The 25,744-nt window shown below is 41.6% G+C and overlaps 1 protein-coding gene and 1 pseudogene across 1 annotated transcript in view; both read right to left on the reverse strand.

The window, feature by feature from the left end:
• Positions 1-5,820: 5,820 nt before the first annotated feature.
• Positions 5,821-25,744, reverse strand: part of LOC116583509 (nuclear RNA export factor 2-like) — a 32,332-nt gene continuing 12,408 nt past the window's right edge. Inside the window, exons 3-22 of the mRNA XM_032331583.1 lie at positions 14,693-14,876; positions 14,306-14,459; positions 13,913-13,996; positions 13,694-13,798; positions 13,507-13,587; positions 13,317-13,386; positions 13,081-13,169; positions 12,855-12,962; positions 12,571-12,680; positions 10,713-10,749; positions 10,242-10,310; positions 10,100-10,155; positions 9,853-9,960; positions 9,677-9,735; positions 9,449-9,564; positions 9,314-9,356; positions 8,676-8,748; positions 7,959-8,141; positions 6,027-6,087; positions 5,821-5,888 (exon numbers count right to left, since the gene is read on the reverse strand). Of these exons, the coding sequence (XP_032187474.1) occupies positions 5,844-5,888; positions 6,027-6,087; positions 7,959-8,141; positions 8,676-8,748; positions 9,314-9,356; positions 9,449-9,564; positions 9,677-9,735; positions 9,853-9,960; positions 10,100-10,155; positions 10,242-10,310; positions 10,713-10,749; positions 12,571-12,680; positions 12,855-12,962; positions 13,081-13,169; positions 13,317-13,386; positions 13,507-13,587; positions 13,694-13,798; positions 13,913-13,996; positions 14,306-14,459; positions 14,693-14,876 (1,835 nt within the window). The 3' untranslated portion in view covers positions 5,821-5,843. The remainder of the gene's footprint in view (positions 5,889-6,026; positions 6,088-7,958; positions 8,142-8,675; positions 8,749-9,313; positions 9,357-9,448; positions 9,565-9,676; positions 9,736-9,852; positions 9,961-10,099; positions 10,156-10,241; positions 10,311-10,712; positions 10,750-12,570; positions 12,681-12,854; positions 12,963-13,080; positions 13,170-13,316; positions 13,387-13,506; positions 13,588-13,693; positions 13,799-13,912; positions 13,997-14,305; positions 14,460-14,692; positions 14,877-25,744) is intronic.
• Positions 23,208-23,324, reverse strand: LOC116583860 (annotated as a pseudogene).

Genomic DNA, 25,744 nt, shown 5'->3' on the forward strand with positions numbered 1-25,744 from the left:
TTTAAAGGACTCAACTTTCCTAAGATAAAGGGGGATTAAAAATTGGTTTACCTACAGGGGTAGCATTGATTGGGGAAAGGGGACTACCTTGAAGTTTAACTCTATATGAATATTTTAAAAATAAAGATAAAAAGGAATAAACTAAACTAAAAACTAAAAAAAAAAAAATTAAAAAAAAATAGAAAAGCAAAAGAAAAACACGAGCATATGTATCAAAATGTTCAGGTTAAAAGGTTATTATGGAATTTGATATACTGGACATCTCACTGTGATGGTAAGTAGGTTAAAAAAATTATCTGTATATTAAAAAAAAATGAACCAGAATAGTGGAAACGAATCAAAAACAAAAGTTGTATCTATGAAGTAGTGGTGGCTGTTCTCTTTTCATCTTTTTTGTTTTTTCCTTTTTTTTTTTTTTCCTGGTTGGCTTTCTGGGGGAGGGGCCTGCAGCGTGGGTTTTCAGACAAAGTTCCCTGAGTTAAGTCCTCCCGCCCCCCCTCAAGGGGGTGGGCTCTGAAGAAACCGGTTTTTCAGGTTTTTGTTTTCTGGAAGTTTTTATGTTTGTTCGTTTTTTTTTCTCTTGCCTTGACAGCTTGTGATGGTTTTTGGAGGTTTAGAGGAAAGCAAACTGCACCCCGACCTCCCTCTCAGAGAGAAGCCTCAGTCTGTTCCCCTCTGGGTCTCCAGAGTACATTAAGATCCCCCTGGCTGCTGGCAGAGCAGGTTCTGAGTCGCTGTCCCTGGGGACACAGGAACTCCCACTTATATCCAAAACCACAACAGTGGCGACTGTCTGGGCAGCTCCAGACCACCAGAGAGGTTCCAAGCAGCTATCGCATGCTGAGATTTTCCTGCTGGCCTGGGCTGGGAGTGCCTGGTCTTTCCAGATCCGAGAGCAACAAGCTGGCTCCTGCGTGCGCCTCTCTCAGGGGAGGGTGTGGGGTCTGTGCATCTCAGGCTCTGATAGCATGGCCCGGCAGCTGGCGTGGGTCCCAGCCCCTCATGGGAAACAGACCCCAGGCATTTTCAGGTGTGCTGGTGGCTCAGGGACCAATACCTGGTTTCTCTGCCACACTGTCTCTGGCTCAGAGCCAGGGGAGGCTGTCTTGGGTCCAGGGACTTAAGTCCCTGTCCCTAACCACCCCGATTCCCACAATTTCCCCCCACGATCCTTTGATCTTTTTGAGTGCTTTCAACCAGACTCCAAGTTAATGCTGGTCCCCAGATGCAGGGCACTCTCATATTGGGGTATTACTTTCCAATGGGTCGCCTCTGGTGGCTTCCTCCCCCTTTAGTTTATCTTCCGATATCAGTCCGATGTTCCCACTCCACTTTACCTGCCCACTGGCGTCTTCTTTCCCCATAGAGATCCAGACGTGTATAATTCTGGTCTCAGGCTGATGTCATGGGTGATTGGAGTTCTTTAGTAGGTAATCAGCTCACTTTAGGGTACAGGTTGAAACAGTGCCTCCTCCTACTTCCCCGCCATCTTGTCTACCTGATCATTTATTTCTTTTTAATATCTAATTTCTTTGGTAAGGACTTCTGGTACTATATTGAGTAGAAGATGTCAAAGTGAGCAACTTTGTCTTATTCCTGACCTTTGCGAAAAAGCTTTTAACTTCTTACCATTGAAAATGATGTTACTGGTGGGCTTGTCATATATGGCCTTTGTTATGTTGAGGTATGTTCCTTCTATAACTAATCTGTTAAGAGGTTTTTATCATGAACAGTTGTTGGAATTTGTCAAAGGCTTTTTCTGCATCTATTGAATGATCATGCAATTTTTTCTTTCATTCTATAAATATGATGTATCACACTTACTGATTTGCATGTATTGAACCATCCTTGTATCCCAGGGATAAATCCCATTTGGTGAATTATCCTTCAGTGTGCTGCTGGAATTAGTTTGCAAGTATTTTATTGATATTTTTTTTTGCATCTATATTGATTAAGGATATTGGCCCATAGATTTTTTTAGTAGTGTCCTTTTCTAGTTTTGATATAAAGGTAATGCTGGCCTCATAAAATGAATTTGGCAGTGTTCTTTCCTCTTCAATTTTTTTTGGAAGAGTTTGAGAAGGGTTGACATGAATTTTTCTATAAATGTTGGTAAGATTCACCAGTGATACCATCTGGTCCTGAAGTTTTGTTCATTGGGAGTTTTTTTGTTTGTTTGTTTTTGTTTCTATGATCATCCAATCTTCTTACAAGTAATTGGTCTATTCAGATTTTTAAAAAATTTCTTCCTGTTTCCATCTTAGTAGGTTGTATTGTTTCCAAGAATTTTTCCATTTATTCTGGTTTTTATGGTTCTTTCTTTTTTTCCCCTTGATTGAGGGGTTAGCTCCTGCTATTGTGGAACCTGACAAGCCCCAAATCTTCAGGATAGGCTGGTAGGTTGGAGACCTAGGGAAGAGCTGTAATTCAATTTAGTAGGTGGTTTACTGGCAGAATTCTCTCCTCCTTCAGGGAGGTCAGTCTTTTCTCTATTCAGGTCTTCAACTGCCTGGATGTGACCCATCCACATAATGAAAAGTAATCCGTTATGCTCTAAGCCTATTGATTTAAATATTAATCGAATCCCAAACAATCCATATAGAAATATCCATAATAATGTTTGACCAAGTATCTGGGTACCATAGTCTCCGTAAATTGACACATAAAATTAACCGTCACAACTGGGATCCTGTTACAACTGCAAAATTTCAGACCCTGCCACAGACAACTGTCCTCCTTAACACACAGAAATCATGACATCCTACCATTACATTACTACCTTTCTTTGATGCAGGTTAGGGTGCTAAGAACAACCAGACACCATTTCTCTCTGCTTTATTTGATTTCAGCAGGGATGTGAGACAGTGCCCAACCTTGTATGATCAAGGGCCAAGCCCTTGGTTATGTTCACTGAAGGGGTGATGTGTTCACATCCAATGGCTGATTTTCTCCAGCACAATGGTTACAGGGTGGTAGAATCATAAGGAGCAGTGCTTGAAGAGAAATTCTCTGGTCATTAAAGAAATGGTACCATTAAAGACTTATGATCAGGCAAATAGGGTAAATAGAATCCATATGTAGAAAGATAAGCAGAATAGACACATGGAAAAAATATTCACCATCATTAGCTATCAGGGAAACTCAAATCAAAACCACATAGAGATTTCACCTTACACCAGTTAGAATGGCCAAAATTAACAACACAGGAAACAACAAGTGTTGGAGAGGATGTAGAGAAAGGAGAACCTGCTTATAGTGTTGGTGGGAATGCAAGTTGGTGCAGGCACTTTGGAAAACAGTGTGGAGATTCCTCAAAAAATTAAAAATAGAGAAACATTATGACCCTGCAATTGCACTACTGGGTATTTACCCCAAAGATACAGATGTAGTGAAAAGAATGGCCATCTGTACCCCGATGTTCATAGCAGCAATGGCCACAGTCACCAAACTGTGGAAAGAGCAAAGATGCCCTTCAGCAGACAAATGGATAAAAAGATATGGTCCATATATACAATGGAATATTATGCCTCCATCAGAAAGGATGAATATCCAACTTTTGTATCAACATGGATGGGACTGGAGAATATTATGCTGAGAGAAATAAGTCAAGCAGAGAAAGTCAATTATCATATGGTTTCACTTACTTGTGGAGCATAAGGAATAACATGGAGGACATTAGAAGAAGGAAAGGAAAAGTAAATTGGGGTAAGTCAGAGGGGGAGATGAACCATGAGAGACTGTGGACTCTGAGAAACAAACAGAGGGTTTTGGAGGGGAGTGGGTGAGGGGATGAGTGAGCCTGGTGGTGGGTATTAAGGAGGACACATATTCCATGGAGAACTAGGTGTGGTGCATAAACAAGAAATCTTGGAACACTGAAAAAAATTAAATTAAAATGTTAAAAAAAGAAAGATAAGCAGCAGTTATACACTAGAGCTGGGAGTAGAGTATCTGGGCAGGAATCCTAGGGATAAGTGTATCAGTTCAGAGCAAGCTCTGGGACAAAGTGTTGGGAGCAGGTGACACACTAGAGTCAGAGGGATTTTTAGTAAAGGCACAGAAATTAGTGGGAGATAGAAAGATTCATCATTTGCATCATCATGCAATTGCATCAAGGTCACTCTTCCTAGAGTTCCTGCAGCTGCTTCTGGGGTTCCTTCCCCACAGAGGTTCCTGGCCTGAGGGCGTGTGGGAAGAGGTCCACCACCCATCCCCAGTATTAGCCTTTGTGAGAAGGGCATCTCATTGGAGGTGTCCATAAACTTGATGCCTTTGTACCATGGGACCAATGGAATTGTGAGAATTGGCCAAAGAATGAGTGACTGGAAGACCATGGCATCTGAGCTACCTAGGGAAGGAGGCAAAGTATGTGGAAACCTAATCATGTAGAGAAAAGCAGTAAAGGTGCCATGTAATGGGTTCTGTAGTCCTTGCCCATGAGGGAACTCAGCTCAGAGAGCTTAATTTGAGCCAGACACAGCAATTGCTTGCTAACATGTGAGACTGCCTCTATTCCTCACAATGCAGACTCTCTTCTCTGCGTAAGGAGGCAGAGATTTGTCTTTGACCCCTGAGGTACTGCTTGGAATAGCATGGAATTATTCCTTATGTAATGCAATTATTCTCTTAGTTAATATATCTAAGAAATTCACACACCTCTATATTCCTTCTGTAAATGTACATAAAGAGTTGAAAAGGGGCTAGTGGTAGGAAATGACTTACGTGAGACCTGCCAATAGAGGCATAATTTGTACACTGGTGATACCTCACCTATGCCATCATTTATAGGATGGTAATGTGAAACTTGGTACTGCTATTACTTTAATTTCAAGAATTATGACTGCTTGTGGTCTAAAGTCCAAATGTTACAGAAGTGTGGAAAATAAATTGCACAAGTGTCCTTTTCAGCTCCTACCTGTGATTCTGAACTGCCAATTGCTGATCATTGAGAAATTACCCACAGAGCCAACCATAATGTGAGGTTCCATGCTACTGTTGTTTGGATGTGAAACTAAATGTCTGATCCCCCTTAAGCACACGGACATGGAGCACCTTTGTCGCCTCTCTAACAAATGCACTGGGCAAACAGGCTGACTTTCTCTCACTCTCAGGAGCTAAAGTAAGAACTCTCCCACAGTGCACCTTCAGAAAAGGGGAAGGGGCAGTACAGTGGATAGATGAGAAGACAAATGCAAGCGTGGTGAGAGGTGTGAAAAGGCCCATTTCCTATTCACCAGTGTACAAGTCATAAAGTTGTTGATGGTATGCCTTTGAATGCATCCAAGTGATTAGGAATAAGAAGTAAATACATGTGAGTCCTCATCTCCCTTCCTTCCACTGCCCTCACTAGCTGGTAGGCAGCCCTTGCAAAGCCCCTATTGTTCCAGGCCACATGCCTGCTTCTGCAGGCCTCCAGGTAGAGCATCTGAGTCACACTGTTTCCAAAGGCCAATCCCTGGAATTGTGTGTGTACCTTCTCACCAGAATTTACCGACATATTACCTGTGCAGTCAAGCCTGTGTACCTGCTGTGCCAGCGTGAACAATGTCGGGAAGAGGACAGGGCCTTTCAGTCCTGGACTCACTGGCTCATGGTTGGGGCAGGAAAAGAGTGATCCAGGACACACAACACACAATGTGCAACATAACTCTTTATTATGAAAATAAACAGCGATCATGTGTGAGGAAAGTACATGGAACAACTGATCCTTCAGGTGCTTATGTCACCTGGCCTGCAAGGTAATTTTGATTTCTTGGTCAGCCAGGCCTCCATCCCCAGTCATGGGTATAGCCTTAGGCTGGAGAAAAGAGACACAGTGATGACGTGGACATCTAAGGCTTCTTTTAGGTGATTTGCTTGAAAGCCTCCTCTGGGATCTTGCCCTCATTCTGGAGGGAAGGAGTTGGGACATCAGAAGAGCCAGATCCGGAGTTTCATTCCCAGACCACCCTGCCTCCATTTTCTTGGCCTCCCTGAAGGCTCCAAAATGCCCATTGGTAGCCCGCTTAATGATTCCCAGACCTCACCTTGAGCATAGTGAAGACCTGACCAGCTCTGGCATAGTTCCACTCGTTGTCCTGAAGGCACCTGGAGTGGAATAACAGGTGATCTCCATTAGTACCACAGTACAGACATGCTGACCGTGAGATGCTAAATCAGTGCCAGTTCTTTGCTGGGATGCATGTACCAGAATGATCACTATGTGCAATGATGAAGAAAGACCTAGTGAAAATGTCTATCACTGGCATTCATGCCCACTAGAATTCAAAACAGAAAAATAGACCTTTCCAAAAGAACAAGGGAACTTAATATATATTGATAAAAAAAGATATTCAAGAAAACAAATGGGAAATTTAAAAGTACAAGTTTCCAGTCATTTTTATTGAGATATAATGCACATACCATTTTATTATTTTTGTATGCACATACCACTTTAAAGGGTACAATTCAGTGTTTCCTTAGTATAGCCACAAGATTACACAATCATCACCATTATCTAATTCCCAAATAATTGCATCTAAAAAAAAACCTCATTAAACATTTATTGATCAAAGCCATACCAGTGCTGTGTAAAGTAGTAAGTCATTGTGGTTTTAATCCACATTTCCTTAATTACTAATTGTTGAGAAGTTTTTCATGGGCTCCTTGGCCCCTTGTGTATCTTCTTTGGAGAATTGTCTATTCAGACCATTCTACCACTTTTTAAATTGGGTCATTTGTCCTTTTATTGTTGACCTGCAAGCATTCTTCATACATTCTTGTCAGATATGTGATTTGCAAATATTTTCTCCCATTCCTTTGGTGGGATTTATAGTCTTTTGATAGTGCTCACTGGTGCACAACACCTTTTAATTTTGATGAAGCCCTGTTTATCACTATTTTTTCCTTGGTTGCTTGTGCTTTTGGTGTCATATATAAGAAACACTTGCCTAATTAATGAAGGCTTACATGTATATTTTCTTCCAATTTTTTAATGGTATTAGCTCTTACCTTTAGAACTTTGATCCACTTACAGTCTGTTTGTACATCATGTGAATCCAGGGTCAAAATTCCTTGTTTTGCATGTGGATATCCAGTTGTCCCAGCACCATTTGCTGAAAAGACTATTTTTTTTCTCATCACATTTTTTTCAGCACTCTCACTGACAATCAATTGACCTTAAATGTGAGAGTTTATTTGTGCACTCTCAATTCTACTCTGTTGATTCATGCACTGTCCATATGCCAGCACTGCATAGTTCTGATTACTGTACCTTTTTAGCGAGTTTTGAAATTAGGAAGTGTGAGTCCTTTAACTTTGTTCTTATCTCTCAAGATTGTTTTGGTGCACTTATATGTGAAATTTAGGATAACCCTGTCAATTTTTACAAAGAAGGATTTTGACAGGGATTGTGTTGAATCTGTAGATTGCTCTACGTATTACTGCCATCTTAACAATATTAAGCTATTTAGAAATATTCCAACCAAAGGAAAGGGATTATCTTTCCCATTTTTTAAATTTTTTAACAATGTTTTATGGATTTCAGAGTGTAAGATTTGTGCTTCTTTTGTTACATTTGTTTCCAAATATTTTACTACTCTGATGCTATTGTAAATGGGTTTATTTTCTTAATTTCATTTTTGGACTGCTCATTGCAAGTACATAGAAATAAAAATGAGCTTTGTATATTGGTCTTTTATCCTACAACCCTGCTGAATTTATTAGTTTTATTAGCTTTCTGGTGGATTCTTTCAGATTTTCTATATATAAAACAATGTCATTGAGCATAATAATATTTTTTTAATCCTCCACATATATAATAGTATGACACCTTCTCCATGTACTCACTCTCTTTCTTTTTGGAAGCAAACTATCCAAAATGTTATTTTTCCAAATTTCCTGTGAGTTTCTTTGATTCACACTCCTCCACCCAAGTCGCTGTCGCAACTTGCCCTTTCCCATGTACACCCACCACTTACTTCTGAGACCACTCGAGTTTCATTCCAGATTGAATGGAGAAAGCATGAACCATTTCCTGCTGCTCCTGGGAGAGGGTGGGCATGGAGCTGGAAGTTGGTGTAGGATCTCGGTAGGAGAACGCATTCCAAGTCTCACTGGGGGTAGCATCTCTCACAAACAGCTCATCATTCACGATGCATAGACTGGAGAGAAAATGGGCCCTCAGACAAGTAGATGAATGTACAACTCCACATCCAGATCAATGATCCTGTTTCCACTGCCACTCAGCAACTAGATTCCTTCCTTACCCCTACTGTATGCCTGCCATCCTCCCCAGATTCCGTGGCTTGTGCCTCCACCCCTTCACAGAACCCACCTTTGCAGGGACTATCTACCAACCTCACTAGATGTGTACTTAACCTGCAACCCAGGGATGATTTTACACGCACATTTATCCCTTACAATAGCCTAAGGGAAGGGGCAGCTAATCTCCATTTTCCAATGAAGACAATGTGTCACAGAGAGGTCATGTGATGCCAGTGAGTGCTGGGGTCAAGAAGAAAACCCAGTGCTCTAACCCCAGAACCCATACTCTTAACCACCACACTAGACTGCTTCTTGGATCTACTTGTTGGCTTTCCACAATAGTGAGAAAACCAAGATGTCTTCACCACCATGCTCCCACAACCCTGAGCCCAGGCTGGGATGAGCATTCCCACCTTCAACGTAGCGCTCACCTGGAATTGCTGGCAGGGATGGTGATGAAAGTCCTGGTGAAGGCACGAACAGAACCCTGAGACTTTCCCTCCACTTCAACAACAAAAACAATACCCTCTTAGAGTCACACATACGTCACATGCCCACACAGTGTTCCCCAGTCAGGGTCTGTCCTGATATTCATGCTGAAGGGAACTATTGTTAACTGGGAGTTGGGGTGTCTGGTATGGGGATGCCAATAGTACTGACAGTCTACTTCCAGTGACAGGGCCTCTACTAGGTGGCAGGTGCTGTGACAACCATTCCACAAGTTCATTTGATTCATTTTTCACTCTGAGAGGTGGGCATTATTAGCTCCATTTTGCAAATGAGGAAACTTAGAGGTTAAGTAAACACCTCAAGTAGTTCTTGGAATAAGGATTTGGGATGACAGCCATGAAACTCCATAGACTGTGTCCTTAATGCCCAAGTTGCGTAGGTCAGACCAGCATAGATCCAGTTCAGACCAGGATGGTTTGGGGACAGAGTGGAAGCAGAACACAATGGGAATAAGAAGAGAAGGAAAGGGATCAGGGAAGCTGGGGCAGTTCTGAGAGGGATTCCAGCCTGTGGGGAGGGAGCAGTGGGGCATCTGGGGAGGGACTCTATGCACACTCACCTTCCTTGAACACCCCATGGACAGTGAAACAGAGCATCCTCTCCTGAAAGGGAAGAGTCCAGGTACTAAGTCACCTAAACTTCCTACCCACCCATGGCTTTCTGGGGCTGCCCTTGGGAGGAAGAATGTGCTCACCGTCTGGAACCACATGTCCACCAAGAAGGAACTGAGATCGTGCTGTGTTTTTGGCAGCACACAGAGGGAGCCCACGATGTCATATTTTGTGTGATTTAGTGGCTGAACACACAGGGCTAGGGGGAGAGGAGAAGCAAGCGAAGTTCAGGGGTCACCAAACCCTGGGCCATAATAGTTAATCCCTGCACACCCTGTTTCCCTGCCCAATCTTCCTCATCACACACGCACAGGGGTCCTTGGGCTTCTTCATATTCCTGCTTTCCTTGAAGTACTCCCACAAACTGCTTCTAACAGAGAAAGAACAGAAAGTGGTAGTGTGCCCAGTGTGGGTGATTCCAGGAGCTGCCCTGTGTCTTCTGGGGAGCCACAGAGCCCAGGAACAGAGACTGGGCTTTGCTACTTACGGGCCTGGGTCCTTGCGGTTTAAGGGAATGACCAGGGAGAAGCAGGCCTCATCATGGTAGGCACCGAGGAGACCCTGACGGTCTCCAAAATCATAGATGAAATAGTACCTGTGGGAGAGTAATGAGGACAGTCTATCTCTGTGGTCTGGACCCCAAATGAGATTTCCAGACCCAGTCAGCAGTTCTGAGCTTGGGTGGCCTCACCCGTCCTAGCCATCCCCTTCTCCAGATTCCCAGGAGTACTTACTGCTGCAGGAACTGCAGGACTAGACTCTTCAGGGCATCAGATCCTTTGTAGCTTTCCTGGAATCAAAATACATTTGAGACTATGTGGCTGATAAAACCTCCCTTGTAATAGCCCAAATGTTGTTTGATCAATTTTCCCTCACCTTGCAGGGCTTTAACAAGCAGGGTGCGTCAGTATCAGTGATAACTGGTGGTGATAACTCCTGGCCATCCTGGAGAAGGGAAGAAGTCAGCAGTGGAGACCAGGGAGGAGGCCCTGGATGATCAGGGGAAAAGGTGAGCCCAAGAGAGGGTGAGGGTCAGAGGTTAGGTATGAAAGCGTACTGGAAATTACATGGACAAGATTAGAGTGTGTGTCTTCAACATGACATCTGGAAAGTATTTACTATTATATGCAACTTTTTTCTGGTGTGTGCATGTGTGTGCACGCGCGCACGCGCGCATGCACACATTTTTCCAGAGAGCATATTCATGTCATTTTCAGGAGTCCTGGTACCCTAAAATGGAAAAGGGTCTGACACAAACATGTAATCTAGAGAAGACCCAAAGAGCTTGAGAGCAGGTGTGGTGGTGATCAATGTTAGTAAGAGACAATGATGAGTGTAGTCACTTACCAGGCGTAACAACTTAGGAAAGCAATTCTTGATGGCACTGTCCAAAATCCAAAATAGAAAGAAGTGACTGATAGGTCAGGGTTCCGAAGCCTCCCTCCTACCCTTTCCCTCCCTTCCCTCCCTCTCCTTTCCACTGGGTAGCTTCCACCTAGACTGCTCTGACTCCCTTCTTCAGTGCCACCAGAAGCAACATTTGGAGCTCAGGCTCCAGGGATGACTTCCCCTTCCTGTCTCCCTTACTTCCTCCAAATCCTCACTGAAGACTCCCGAGAGAAGAGCGAATGGAATGGGAGCCCAGAGCTCTGCTACCTCACTAGGGGTCTAGCATCCTGCAAGACCCTGATATCCCCCAGGGATGTCCCAGGATGTTGGGGCAGGGAGGGGTTTGAGGCAAGGCCCAGGAGGCAGGGAGGGAGGAGGGGATGAAGACAGAAGAGCGAATGAATGTAGGAGGGCAGAGGTAGGAGAGACATAATGGAATCAGAGACCAAGGAGTAAGAGAAAGCAAAGCAAAGGGAGGGGAAAGAAGCTCTACCCTGGTGGCAGGGATCAGGAAGAAGAGAGAAGAATGGGGAAATGGCTCCCTGGTTGCAGTCCTATCCTTCATCTTCCCTGGCAAGCCCTGGCACCCAAGGTAGGAATGGAAAACATGCAGGTGTTGGGTTGGGGGCCCACTGCATGCTGGATGAAACTTTGTCACCTATGTGAGCCCAGTCTGAGCTGGGGAACGAGACAACCACAGGGGCAGGAGATTTTCCCCAGAGGGAGTATAGGGTCAACCCCCAGGTCAGCGTGGCGCTGAGGGTCTGTCGTCCCCTCTCATGATCAGTGCCTTCCCTCCTGATGGACCCTGTGCACGTGCACCTGTCTTAGTTGATTCCTAGCCTGAGGAATCATATCTGTGCGGGACTCCCCAGGGCTTCTCTGAAGGATCAGTTGCGGAGATGTGATGTGCGGAGGGAAAGGAGGGGGCAGTGCCTCTGAGAGGCTTGTCCTTCTGTCTCCTCAAGCACCTCTGCCCTCTGCCTTCCATTCCTGCCTCAGAAAGGCCTCTGCTCACTGGCAGTCACCCATCTCTGGCCCATTGACTCAGGAACCCTGGTTTCTCCCAAGCAGGGCCTTACTACTGGCATTGGGTCAGAGGAACGGATATCGTGATGGTAGGACTCCAGGACCTTGGCCTCAGCATGGGGCAGGAAAGCCACCATGGTAGCCTGAAATTAGAGTGGGCAACCCTTTTGGAGTAAGAGAAGGAGGTCCCCTTTCAGAACAAGGGAGAGAAACTCAATCTCAGCAGGGAGTAGGAAAGCCTGTCTCAGCACTGAGGCCCTGAACTGGAGGACCCTTCTCAGTTCAAAGCACTAACATCTGGCTCAAGTCTGGTCCCTCCTGGTCCTGGTGAGGAGGAGGAGACTTGCTTCCAGGAGCACACTCTTGGAGGGCATTCTAAAGAACACTGAAAGCATAAGGAGGGCACTTGATGTAATGAGCACTGGGTGTTATATGTAACTGATGAATCACTAAATTCTTCCCCTGAAAATAATAATGCATTAAATGTTAACTAAATTGAATTTAAATAAGAAAAATTTAAAAAGATGTTTTTTTAAAAAAAAGAAAAAAAAGAAAAATAATTCTGACTGCAGTGAGGTGAAAACAGACTCCAGACCAGGAGAGCAGGTGAGCAGGTTAGAGGAAGGAAACTCCTTACAGCTGAAGGACACAGAGAGAGGAGTAGATGGGACCTATGGTCCTTCTAGAGGACTAGGGTTGTAGCTTCCTGCATACATGCATTCTCACGGACAGTTCAGGTTCCCAGGACTGAGGGTTCCCAGGAAGTGTGAGAGGTGTTCACACTGACCTTATGTAGGTGGACTCGTCTGGAAAGGTGTCACACAAGGGGTTCCCTTCTAGCCAAAGCTCTTCAAGCTCCAGTCCTTTAATCTTGTTTAACTCCCACAGCAAGTTCAGCTGAGAAATATGGGGAAGAAACTGGAAAAGATTCCCAGGGAAAGAGACACAAGGGCCCTGCACCCGATCTCCCACCTTTCCACACAGGTACCTTCTGTTGCCTCCTGTCATTACTCTGATGAGCACTACCACCCACTGTCAACCCCCAACTTTGATTTGGCTCCCTCTTCCCACCTCATTTTTGGAGAGGTTCAGGTTCTTGACTGTGGGGGCCATCTCTATAATGTCAGACAGACCATCTAGCCCATACAGTTTGTTGTTGCTCAAGTTCAAGGACAATAGCTGTTGGTGAAGAAGAGTTAGAGTGACAATTACTACCAGGGACTCAGAGACAACTCTGTCCTCCACCCCATGTGTCCCACCCCTACCATTAATAACAGCACTGGGCCCAAGGTCTCACCTCAGGGTAATTCTCTTCAATGATCTGCAGGGTGGCTGCCATGCAGTTTCTTCGGTTCAGGATTATATCTATATCATGGCCTACCAAGTCTTCAGGAAGCCGAGAGGAGGCAATCAGAAGGCTGAGAGTGGGGTCTAGGGCCAGCACCAACCCCTTCTCACATCACCATCCCTCAGTCTCCATCCCAGAAAGATCCCTGTGCCCTCACCTGCCCTAGAATTTTTGCTGTTGTGTACCTGGGTCAAAGCGGAGACACTGGAGGTCAAGAGCTTGCTGGGAGATGTCATAGCGTTTGTTCATGGTCAGCTGCAGAGAGAGACACAGAGAGCCACTGGGAGGCTCTAGTGGGGATAGGGAAATCAGGGGCTGAAGGAAGAAGAGGTGGGTGTGGATGTGGGCACGCAATGGGCCTTGAGTCTGCATTACCTTTAGCTGCTCCATTTCTTCTGGCTCCAACTTATACCTCACAGAGTAGGGTACAGAGGAGGGATTGACAAAGATAGATATCTGCAGGAAGGAGAAGTGGGGCAAACACCAAGAACTTTAATTCCAACCATCCCTGCCCTTTCTTCCTGACCCAGGACTAGGGAGAGGTAGTGCCCTCAACACATACCTTTCGGTTCTCCTCATCATAAATCTTGCAGCTGACATCCTTCAGTGCAGAGGCAGTGCCAACATCCTGGACAAAGAACCGAGCCTGGTTTTTCACGTAGTGAAACTGCAGGAGAGGGAGGCAACATTAATTTTGGAGGATAGAGTCTTCTGGCTCAGTTGGCTTCCCCCACCCACACTTCCCTGTGCCCACTCATCTGGCTTCACCATCCTCTCTTACATCCACTGGAGTGAAGGGGACACTGCAATGGCTCTGGATTGAATTCATTAGCCATGTCTTGTCATACTTTTTCCCGTAGGGAATCTAAAGGTGAAAAGAAGAGATGGGAGTGAGGAGAGACAACATAGAATTAAAGCTGGAAACAGACCCAACAGTGTTCTTATCTGACCTTCTTTTGAGCTACATAGAACTTCAAAAGAAGGGACCACTGGCATTCTTTCTTATTTTCGTGCCAAATATGGATTTTCTAGACCCTCCGATGAAGAGAAATCTCCATTGAAAAGCTCTCCTCCAAATAATTGACGTAAGGTTGTGTAATGTGGTCTTCCTTTTTTTTTTTTTTATAAGGTTCCAGCATAGTCTATCTAATGCAGACCTTGCCAAGACACTCACATTGATCTTGAACCATTTCCCTGGGTTTCCATCTTGTGCGTTCGCCCCCATTTCTCTCTTCAGAGTTTTTCTGTCTCTCCACACAGTAATATGGATATGGCCTTCATTTTGCCATTTCACTCTCCTCTTGTTGTGCCGGGTGTTATAGGGAGTGCTGTGGAGGAGAAGTGGAAAGACAAAGGTAGGGCCATAAATGCTAAGAAAGTCTTCTTCTATACACCCTCACCTCTCTGTCACCAGGACTACAATTAGGATCTCTTAACCATTATTCCACTTTTGGCATCCTTCAGTTTTCCAGTGAGAGAAGAAAAAGAAGACCAGGGAGAGTGAAAGAGTCACCTAGTCCCAGGGGCTGCTACATGCAAACCAGTCTGCCTGGTCACTTACTGTCTTATTTTGGGGTCCTCTTGGACATTTCTCATCAACACATTTCCATCATTCTCCTGGAGGTATGAAAGATGAGGCTCATATCCACCACATTCATAATGAGGGTTCCTCTTGAAAAAATCACCGTGGAATGAACTCCAAATTTTCTTTCTTCCTTGAGGTGAGCTATCACCATCATTGTATTCTCAAAAGGGGAAAAAATACAAGATTGAAGACATGTCAGTGGTCCCCTTACCATGTATCCATCTTAGGCTAACACCATGGTAGGACAAGCAAAGTGTCAACCTGCCCTAAGGGTCCAATCCCCCAAACCCCAGAAAGGAAACTCCTCTGCTTGTCCAGATAGGAGAGCCTTATTTGACAGATGGGACTATCAGGGGAGGATCTTGGGAGAGGAGGAGGAGGAGGAGGAGGTTATGTATTGAACCTTTTAAAGAATGAAGCAGGATTTATAAACAAACAGAGGTCTATGCATCCATGGGTTAGACTGGAAACCAGCCATACACTAGGAAGACATCTGAATTGTGCCTTCTTTCAGGCTTGTCTAAGTACCACACCAATATCAGGGAAGCATTCTTTCTCATGCTCCCCAAATTTAGTCAGCCACCAAACTGATCCCACTAACACTCAGAAAGCTGTACTTCCTTTGCTGGCGTAGTTCAAGCTTTAATGTCAGGTGGGACTGATGTAACAGCCTCCTAAGCTGTTCCACTCCCTCCAGCCTTGTTGTCAACAATACTCAGTTTGAAGGGGAGGTGAACCATGAGAGACTATGGACTCTGAAAAACAATCTGAGGGTTTTGAAGGGACGGGGGGTGGGAGGTTGGGGTACCAGGTGGTGGGTATTATAGAGGGCACGAATTGCATGGAGCACGGGGTGTGGTGCAAAAATAATGAATACTGTTATGCTGGAAATAAAAAAAAAAAATAAATTACCATCAAAAAAAAAAACAATACTCAGTTTGAAATACCCAGAGTGAGTTTTCTTTTTTCCCAGCCTGAAATGCCTTTCAGGTGAGGGGACAACCCTTCCTAACCTTGGCTCCTCTATAACAAGGATCTGAATTACAAACTGGGTTGATATGTCAACTACCATTTCCAAGTGTGCAGGGATTCTTCTTTTTTCATTATATTATTGATTTCTAACATGGGTCCATTATGATTAGAGAACACGCCCTGTGTGATTTCAATTCTCTTAAAATTTGTTGAGGTTTGTTTGATGGTCCAGGAGATGCTCTAGCTTGATGAATATTAGATAGACATTGGGGGGGACGTGCCTTGCTGTCATCGGTTGGAGTACTATATTTATGTTGCATAGATCCTGTTTATTGTGTTATTCAGATCTCCTATATTCTTGCTGGTTTTGTCTCTAGTAATTTTATCCCTTGTTAAATGGGAGGGGGCTGTTGAAGGCCCCAACTATAATTATGGATGTGGTTATTTCTCCTTTCAGCTCTCTTAGTTTTTTTGTTTCATGTACTTTGAGTCTCTGTTGTTTGGCCCATACACATTTAGGATCATTATGACTCCCCAGTGTACTGATCGCTTTATTATTATGTAGTGCCTCTTTCTTTCTCTTATCAATTTCCTTTAATCTGACTTCTACTTTCTTGGATATTGTAACCACAAGTACACTTAGTGTCTTGGTGCTATTTCATCCTGTATTCACTCTTAGGAGTTGTATTGATATTCGCCATTCCCCCTGCAAATACTCCCTGCCAACATATATAATTTACATATGGAAAGATATGGAAATTTTCTGGTATCTACAGAAATAAGAGGCCATTTCTCTCTCCCACAATGGATTCACTAAGGGTATTTTATTTTTACCACATTCAACTGAAACAGTGAAACAGCAGATAATAATGCTAGTGGTTTGGGTAGGCAGTGAGGGGAGAATTAAGGTACCTAGACTGGTAGAAAACAGCTTCCTTTTGGATTCTAATATTTAAGGCTCTCTCAGTTTGTGTGTTGTACATTTTGTACCTTAATTACTTCACGCTGTCTTAGGGCACACTTATGAGTAAAAGTCTGTTCACTGGTGATTGCTCCATGATATACTGATTACAGCCATGTTTCAGATGAATCCTCTGGGGAGTCACTGCTTTCAGTGTGTGGCCTTGCTGTCATGACAGCCCTGCTACTCACAACCTTTGGGATGTTCCCTGTGTGGCGCCGGAAGTGGAATTAAACATGGGCAGAGCATCTGATGCTGAAATGCCAATGGCTCAGTGTCAAAACTTGGAAGTGGCCTGGAGTGCTCTCTCTCTCTCTCACTCCACATCCAACTGTTCAGGAAATTCTCTTGCCTACTCTTTCCAGTACATCCATAATCTAGCCATTTCTCACCACCACTATTATTACCACCCTGGTCAAGACCCCAAAATCTATCTCCTGGATTATACTGTCTTCCAACTTGTCCTTCTATTTTCATCCTTGCTTCCTTACCGTCTGTTTTCAGCCCAAGAGTAGAACATAAATCATTTCACTCTTCTGCTCAAAACAATGGTTTGAAGCCCATCGACATGATAAAAAGCCATGAGTTCATAATGATACTAAACAACAATAACAACAACAAAGAGAAACCTTATTAGTGACCTTTGGAGAATCCCAGGAAAACAACGTGTTTTCATAAAAATCCACTGATGAAAGGGAACGATCAAATATTAGAAAGAGGATAATGGTCCATAGTCAACATACAGTGTACAGAGCATCAGAATCATCTTTGAGAACTGACATTACTTCAGAAATAATGTTGTCAAGGGGGAAGTGTTAAAAATGAGCTACCAAACAGCTATAGCAATCCCCAGACTGACCAGCTAAGTCTAAACAGGACCAGAGGCCTCCCTAAAGAAGGTGATTTGACAGAAGCAATCACAATCACAGCCTTGTTTTGGGAATCTCATAGGAGAGTGGGCAAGTGATTAAAAAATCAGAGAGATCACACACACACATACTTTCGTGCACGTGCATATCCACTTACTGAAGGTTTGCATCTCAGCACAATCCCTGTCTCACTGTCGTGCCAAAATCAAAGATAACAACAGGAGCATCAGAAATCAGTTGGTGCCCTTCACCCAGGCTGCCTGGGTTTCCCCTCAGTCTCTACTACAGTATTAACTGATCCTCACACAAAGAAACGGTTGTGAGTATCCTTTATGACATGATGTGTGTTCACATGGTACTTCTTGTGTTGATTTGGAATTCTGCCTACATCACTGCTATGCCATTGAGCACATGACAATGGCGTCCCTGCTGTGGTAAGGAAAGAACAGGGTGGAGAAGTAAACCAACACTTGCCTAGTAGGAACCAATACTTGATCAGAGTTGAGCAGACTCAATAGAGTTTTTTGAACCTCCTCACAGAAGTCTAAAAATGATTGTATCCACAGTCCCTTTCTAGATCATGAATATTAGGCTCCCAGGATTTCTCAACCAAGTCAGTGGTGGAGCAGAAATTGTGTCCTCATCGATTGGTCTGCCTCCACATCCTAAGTGTTCCTCCAGCTACTGGGCTGCGTCTCCTTTATTAGTGGACTTTTAGATCTCAAGGACCAATTTCTGTGAGCAGACAAAGGATGATGTTTTGTGAGCAGGAGTTAGTCACTCCTGCTTGGGCGGATCCAGGGGCCTTGGACCAAGTGGAGATATAGGTCTTGAACTAGATGGATAAATCTGTTTGGATCGCAGAGTTTGCCAATTAAGAGTCACTTTGAGGTGGCATTGTCTGGCATATAAAAGGGCTTAATCAGTATTTGTTAAATGAATGTAGGCAATGTAGATTTGTGATAAACAAAACCACTTTTGAGAATCCATATATCTCAACCACTTCCACCCACATCTACTTATTCTAGAAAAAAATTGGACTGCAGAACTATTTCATAAACTGCTTGTAAAACTACCATGTGTTGAATTTGTCTTTTGTAAAATTAGTATTTTTCACTAGTGTACAGTTATATCTAGAGCTGATTACTCCCCTCTTGATTAATGCTGAAACTACTGCTTTTCTGATCTGAGGAAAGGAGGATTTTGCAAACTGGTGGCAGAAATGAACAGAGGCTTTCCTTAAATCTAGCAGATATAGCTGGTGCTGGTATGTATCCGAAGAATGTTCTGGACCTACGTGCATGTCTGTGGGTGCTCAGCTTTGTGACAGCCAGTACTGTACTTGTCTCAGAGGAAAGCAAGAGTATGTGCATGAGCATGTGTGTGTGCATGGGCATGTGTTAATATTATCTGTTTTACATTTGTATAATTAGATTACATTTGTATACATTTATATAGTTAGATTACAGATACATGTATTTCAAATCATGTTGGAAAGTTCATTGCCACACAAAACAGGACCTAATGTACATTTTCTTTTCATTTATTATATACTATATATATCCAATTTTTGCTTCTTGTTTTTAATATGTCCTTTAATTTTTTACATCTTTGCATTTTAATATTTGAATTGATTTTCAAATTTAAAGTATTAGGATTCTCTATACAAGGTATTTCTAATGAGGGAAACCAAATTATCCAGTGGAGCATGGCTTGGGATTTAGGACAGTTCCAAGTCTGTACTCTACAGCTTCCCAGAAGAAGCACATCATATTTTAAATTATAAGAGATAATTTCCTAAGAATATTTACACCAATATATTTCTCCACTAACAGTGCAAGAGAGTCTAATTTCCTACAGTATGCTTAACCATTCTTACACTTTGACCAAGACATTTCACCTCAAAATGTCCTATGTTGAAATATATACTTATAATTATATGGCTGTGCTTTATAGGCTCTTTGACACAGAAAAACAATGGGATCTGGGAGTGGCTGATACTGATAGAAGAGAGGTAGAAATGATTGTCCCTTGAATCAAGGATAGGAAAGAAGGAGCATGGTACCTGACATACAGAACAAAAAGGCCAAGGGATGGACGTGCCACAGAAAGATGAGGGTGATCACTGGGAAGAGAATGAAACACAAATGGGAAAAGTCTAGGAGGAACTGAATTCATCCTGGCAATATGCACCTCTCTGGAAGCCTTTCTTTCTTTCCATGTATAACTTGTCTGTCTTTGTTACTTCATCTTCAAGCTGAACACCAGAGAAAGAGTTCCTATGGTCTAAGAAGGGAGAGATTATACAGGGGAAGAGCATGCAGTGATGAGTTTCTTGGTCGAAGGGCTAGAGTTCAGATCGTGTTGGTCCCAGAGACCATGGCCAATATTGTCCACTGGACTTTGGGTATCATCCCCGTGTTCATTTCAGCCCTAACACAGAGTCATACATCATTTGTTATGGGCACAGGACTAGAGGGCAGATCAATGAGGGTTTGAATCCTAGGGCTAAATTCTATGTTCCAGGGAAAGTAACTTTGACTTCATGGTGACTCACCTTATTTTTTTCCCCTTAAATTGAAAATAGTAACAGTTTTGCCTCATAATTGTGAAAATAAAGTTAATATATGGAAATACATGGAAAACACCTGGTGAAATGCCTGTGACCAAATAAACACTGTAAGTAAGTTAGTTATTATTAGGCCAGTACTTAGTACAACATCTGGTGTTTACTAAAGGATGGATGGGTGTTATTCATTCATTGTTAGTCCTCTGGGAAATTAGAAGGAAAACAGATTAATGTATGGGAGAAGATCATGGTGTCAACTATTAATGTATTTATAAAGTAGGGACAGAAAAAGCAGGACAGGCTTGGTGGGAAATGATCTGACATTGATCTAATTAAGAGAACCAAAATAAAATGCTTACACTCTGATACAGGCATACAGACTGGTTTGAAAGGGGGCTTACATTCTGAGTTCCAGTATTTTTGCTAAAAATGTATTATTATTTAAAAAATGGTGAGACACCTGGGTAGCTCAGTTGGTTAAGTGTTTGACTTTTGATTTTGGCTCAGGTCATGATCTCAGAGCTGTGAGATCAAGCTCAATGTCAGGCTCCATGCTGCTTAAGATTGTCTCTCTCCCTCTCCCTCTGCCCTTCCCCTCCCACTCATGCTCTTTTTCTAAAAAAACGATTCAAGTTCAAGTGGCAGGCTCAAAAAGCAAGACAGAATACTCCTGATACCTTATGCTACTATGTGAAAGAAAAGAGAGTCAGAATACAAAACTGTATATTACAGAGTGATGTCAGCAACAAGATTGACTAGGAAGCTACAAGGCTTCCTTCTCCCACAGAGACACTGAGTTAACAACAATATATGAGCAAGAATATCTCTGTAAGGACTCTGGAGGTGAACAGAAAAAAATACAGCATTAAAGCCCTTATAAAACCAGGGATTTTAGCTAAAGAGGTAGTGAAATTCATGTTGTTTTGTGGGATTGTTCATGCCCCTTTGCCTTTGTGACATACCACAGAACAACTGGGAGGAAGCCGCCTATATTCCTTCTCCTCCCTTGGGATGGAAATAAGAGTGGACCATGTATCCAACATTCTGGCTTGTTAGGGGGCTGATTCGGGATGAATTTCTGTCTTGTGTAAATTAGAAAACTTACTGGGCTTGCATCAAAGTTTAGAAAGTGCTGAAAACAGAAGCAAGCAGTAAATGAGAGCTTCAGTTTCACAGGCAGATGCCAGGGAGAGCAAGAGACCAGAAAGGTATGAAACGTCCTAGAACTTCCAGCAAGGTTGACCTTAGTGAAGGTCATCCCCTGAATGAAACCTGTACACAACAACTGGCAGAGCTGGTTGCTTTTTCAAATCCCCAACTCTCAGCAAAAAATTACAAGGCCTATAAAGAAACAGTGAAATATGATCCAATTAAAAGAATAAAATAAAACTAAATAAATAATATAAATAATAAATAAATATTAAATATTAGTAAGTATATATTAATATAAACATCCATACTCACATAAATATATTTGTATATTACAATATTAATAAACATTTAATAAATATTAATAAGTAAATATAAATACATTAATAAAATAAATAAATAGTATAAATAAAATAATAAATAAAATAAAACTCCAGAAACTGACTGTAAAATAAAAAGATCTATGAGCAGTCTGACAAAGAATTTTTTAAAAAGATTTTATTTACTTATTTGCGAGAGAATGAGAGAAAGCATGAAAGGGGAGAAGGTCAGAGGGAGAAGCGGACACATTGCAGAGCTGGGAGCCATGATCCCAGGATTCCAGGATCATGGCCTGAGCCAAAGGCAGTGGCTTAACCAACTGAACCACTCAGGTGTCCCCAGTCTGACAAAGAATTTAAAATAAATATCCTAAAGATGCTCAACAAGCTAAAAGTGAAAACTGACAGATAACTGGATGAAACAAGAAAACAATGTCTGAACAAAATGAGTACATCAAGATGATAGAAACGACAAAAAAAAGTAAAAATTTTGGAGCTGCAAAATACAAGAACAACTGAATATATATAAGGTAGAATTGGTAAGGCGGGAGATATAATTAGTGAACACGAAGACAGGTCATCTGAAATCACTGAGTCAGAGGAGCAAAAAGATAAAAGAATAAAGAAAAGTAAGGAGACCTATGGGACTTATGAGGCATTATAAAGAAGAACAATATATGCAGTAGGGGAATCCCAGAAGAAAAGAGAAAGGGGCAGAGAGCTTTTTTTTGCAAAAATAATGGTTCCATATTTCCTACATCTGAGGAAAGACATGAACATGATGATTTAAGATGCTGAAGAAACTCCAATTAGGATGACTTCAAAGAGAATCCCAGTAAACTACATTATCAAATTGCTCAAAGTCAAAGACAATGAGAGAATCTTGTAAGCATCAAGAGAAAAGAAATTTATCATGTACAAGGGAACTTTTTATAAGATTACCAGTTGATTTGCCAGCCAAAACATTGCAGGCTAGAAGGGAGTGAGATAATATATTCTAAGTACTGAAGTAAAAAAAAAATAACTGTCAACCAAGAATACTGTATCTGGCAAATTGCCTTTAACAAATGAAGGAGAAATTAAACTTTTCCAGATAAACAAAAGCTGAGGGAGTTCATTATCACTAGAATTCTTCTACAAGAAATATTAAAGGGAGTCCAAGTTAAAATAAAAGGATAGTAGACAGACACACTATGCTGTGTGAAAATACTAGATTCTGAAATAAAGGTAAATACATGGGCCAATAGAGTAACCTGTACTATTGCAATTTTGGTGCACTAAATGACAATGAGAATTTAAATGACAAATATTTTTAAAAACCTATAAATCTATGTTAAGGAATATACAATATATAAAGATGTAATGTGCAACTTCAATAGCAAAATGTAGGGCAGATGGAGGTGTAAAGCAGTTAAGTTTTTGTATGCAATTTAAGTTAAACTCTTATCAATTTAAAACAAATGCTATAATTTTAAGATGTTTTATGTAACTACAATGATAACCACAAAGAAAAAAATCTATAGAATATATGAGAAGGGAATCAAACCATATCACTACAAAACATCAATTAAATACAGGGGGAGACAGTGAGATAGGAAAGTAGGGGAAAAAAGCTACAAGACATACAGAAAATAATGAACAACAGGGCAATAGTAAGTCCTTCCCCATCAGTTATTGCTTTAAATGTAAATGGATTCATCTCCTCAGTCAAAAGACACAGATTGGCCAAATACTACACTTGATCTTAGCCAAAAGGCCGAGAAGTGATGGCCAAATAGATTTTAAAAAACTTGATCCAAATATATGCTGTCTACAAGAGATTCACTTTAAATCTAAGGACATAGAGAAGCTGGAACTGAAAGCATGGAAAAAGATATTCTATGCAAATAATAACCAAAAGAGAGCAGCAGTGGCTGTACTAATACCAGACAAAATATACCTTAAGTAAAAAACTTCCAGAAAAGACAAAGAAGGACATTATATAATAGTAAAAGGATCAATTCACCAAGATGATATGACAATTATTTATGTATGTATGGACTAAACTACAGAGTTCCTAAATATATGAAGCAATCTTTGATAAAATTGAAGGGGGAAATAGATAGCAACACAATAATAGTAGGAGATATAATGCCTAACTTTCAATAATAGATAGAACAACCAGACAGAATATCAATAAGGGAATAGAGGACCTGAGCAACGGTATAGATTAATTGGGCCAAACAAATATATATGAAACGCTCCCCCAAGAACAGCATATATTCTTCTCAAGTGCACTGGGACATTCTCCAGATTAGACTGCATGCAAGGCCACAAAGTAAGTCTTTTTTTTTTTTTTAAAGATTTTACTTATTTATTTGAGAGAGAGAGCATGAGAGGAGAGAGGTCAGCGGGAGAAGCAGACTCCCCGCTGAGCAGGGAGCCCGATGCAGGACTCCAGGATCATGACCTAAGCCGAAGGCAGTCACTTAACCAACTGAGCCACCCAGGTGCCCAGAGCCTAAGTCTTAACAAACTCAAGAAGAGTGAAATAATATGAAGTATCTTTTCCAATCACAATAGAATGAAACTAGAAATCAGCAGTATAAGGAAAACTGGAAAATCTATGAATGTACTGAAATTAAACAGCACACTCATAAACAAACAATGGGTCAAAGAAGTAGTCACAAAGGAAATTATAAACTACTCTGAGACAAATTAAAATGAAAATACAACATACCAAAACTTATGGGATGCAGCACAAGCAACACTAACAAGGAAGTTTATAGTTTTAAATGTGTACATTGAAAAGATGAAAGATCCCAAATCGACAATGTACTTTTTTACCTCAAGAAATTAGAAAAAGGACAAGCAAAACCCAAAACTAGCAGAAGGAAGAAAGTAATTAAATAAGAGCAAAGATAAATGGCATAGAGAAAGGAAAAACAATAGAAAAAAATCAACAAAACTTTAGAGTCGGTCTTTTGAAAAGGTAAACAAAATTGACAACCCTCTAGTTAGATTCACTAAGAAAAAAATAAAAAGATCCAAATAACATGAGAGACTATGGACTCTGAAAAACAATCTGAGGGTTTTGAAGGGACGGGGGGTGGGAGGTTGGGGTACCAGGTGGTGGGTATTATAGAGGGCACGGATTGCATGGAGCACGGGGTGTGGTGCAAAAATAATGAATACTGTTATGCTGGAAAAAAAAAAGTCAGAAATTAAAGAGGGACATTACAACTGATACCACTGAAATGAAAAGTATTGTAGGAGTATACTATAAACAATTGTGTGCCAACAAATTGGAAAACCTAGAAGAAATAAATTCCTAGAAAAACAGCAACTACCAGGACTGCATCACATCTGAAATAGAAAATCTGAACAGGTCAATTGTGAGTAAGGAGAGTGAATCAATTACCAAAAACCTCCCAACAAGGTAAAGCCCAGGACCAGATGCCTTTCACTGGCAAATTCTATCAAATATTTAAAGAAGAATGAATGCCAAATGAAACCTGTCCAAAAAATTGAAGAAGGAACACTTCCAAGCTAATTCTATCACACCAGCATTTCCCTTATACCAAAGCCAGACAGACACTACAAGAAAACTATAGGCCAATATCCTTGGTGAATGCTCATTCAAAACCCTCTAGAAATATGAGCAAACCAAATGCAACACCACATTAAAAGGTTTACACACCATGACCAAGTGAAAGTTATCCTTAGGATGCAAGGATAGTTCAACATGTGATAACCAATCATTGTAATACACTACATTAACAGAATGAAGGGCAAAAACAAACTCATCATCAAAATTATGTAGGAAAAGAATTTACATAATGTAAGACACTTCCATAATTAAAAAAAAACACGTGACAAAATAGGGATAGAAGGAAACATCACTAATCAGCAGAGGGATGCAAATAAAAACCACCATGAGATACCACCTACCTATTAGGATGGTACAAAAAAACAAACAGAGTAAGTGTTTGTGAGTATGTGAAGAAACTGGAAGCCTCATGCACCTTTGGTGGAAAGGCAAAACAATAAAGCCTTTATAGAAAATAGTATGAAGAATCCTCAAAAAAAAAATTAAAAGTAGAACTACCATATGACCCAGAAATCACAATTCTGGTTATATATTCACAGGAATTGAAAGTGGAGTCTCAAAGAGATATTTGCACATACATGTTCATAACATTATTCATA

The sequence above is a fragment of the Mustela erminea genome, chromosome X, assembly GCF_009829155.1.
Source record: "Mustela erminea isolate mMusErm1 chromosome X, mMusErm1.Pri, whole genome shotgun sequence".
NCBI lineage: Eukaryota > Metazoa > Chordata > Mammalia > Carnivora > Mustelidae > Mustela > Mustela erminea.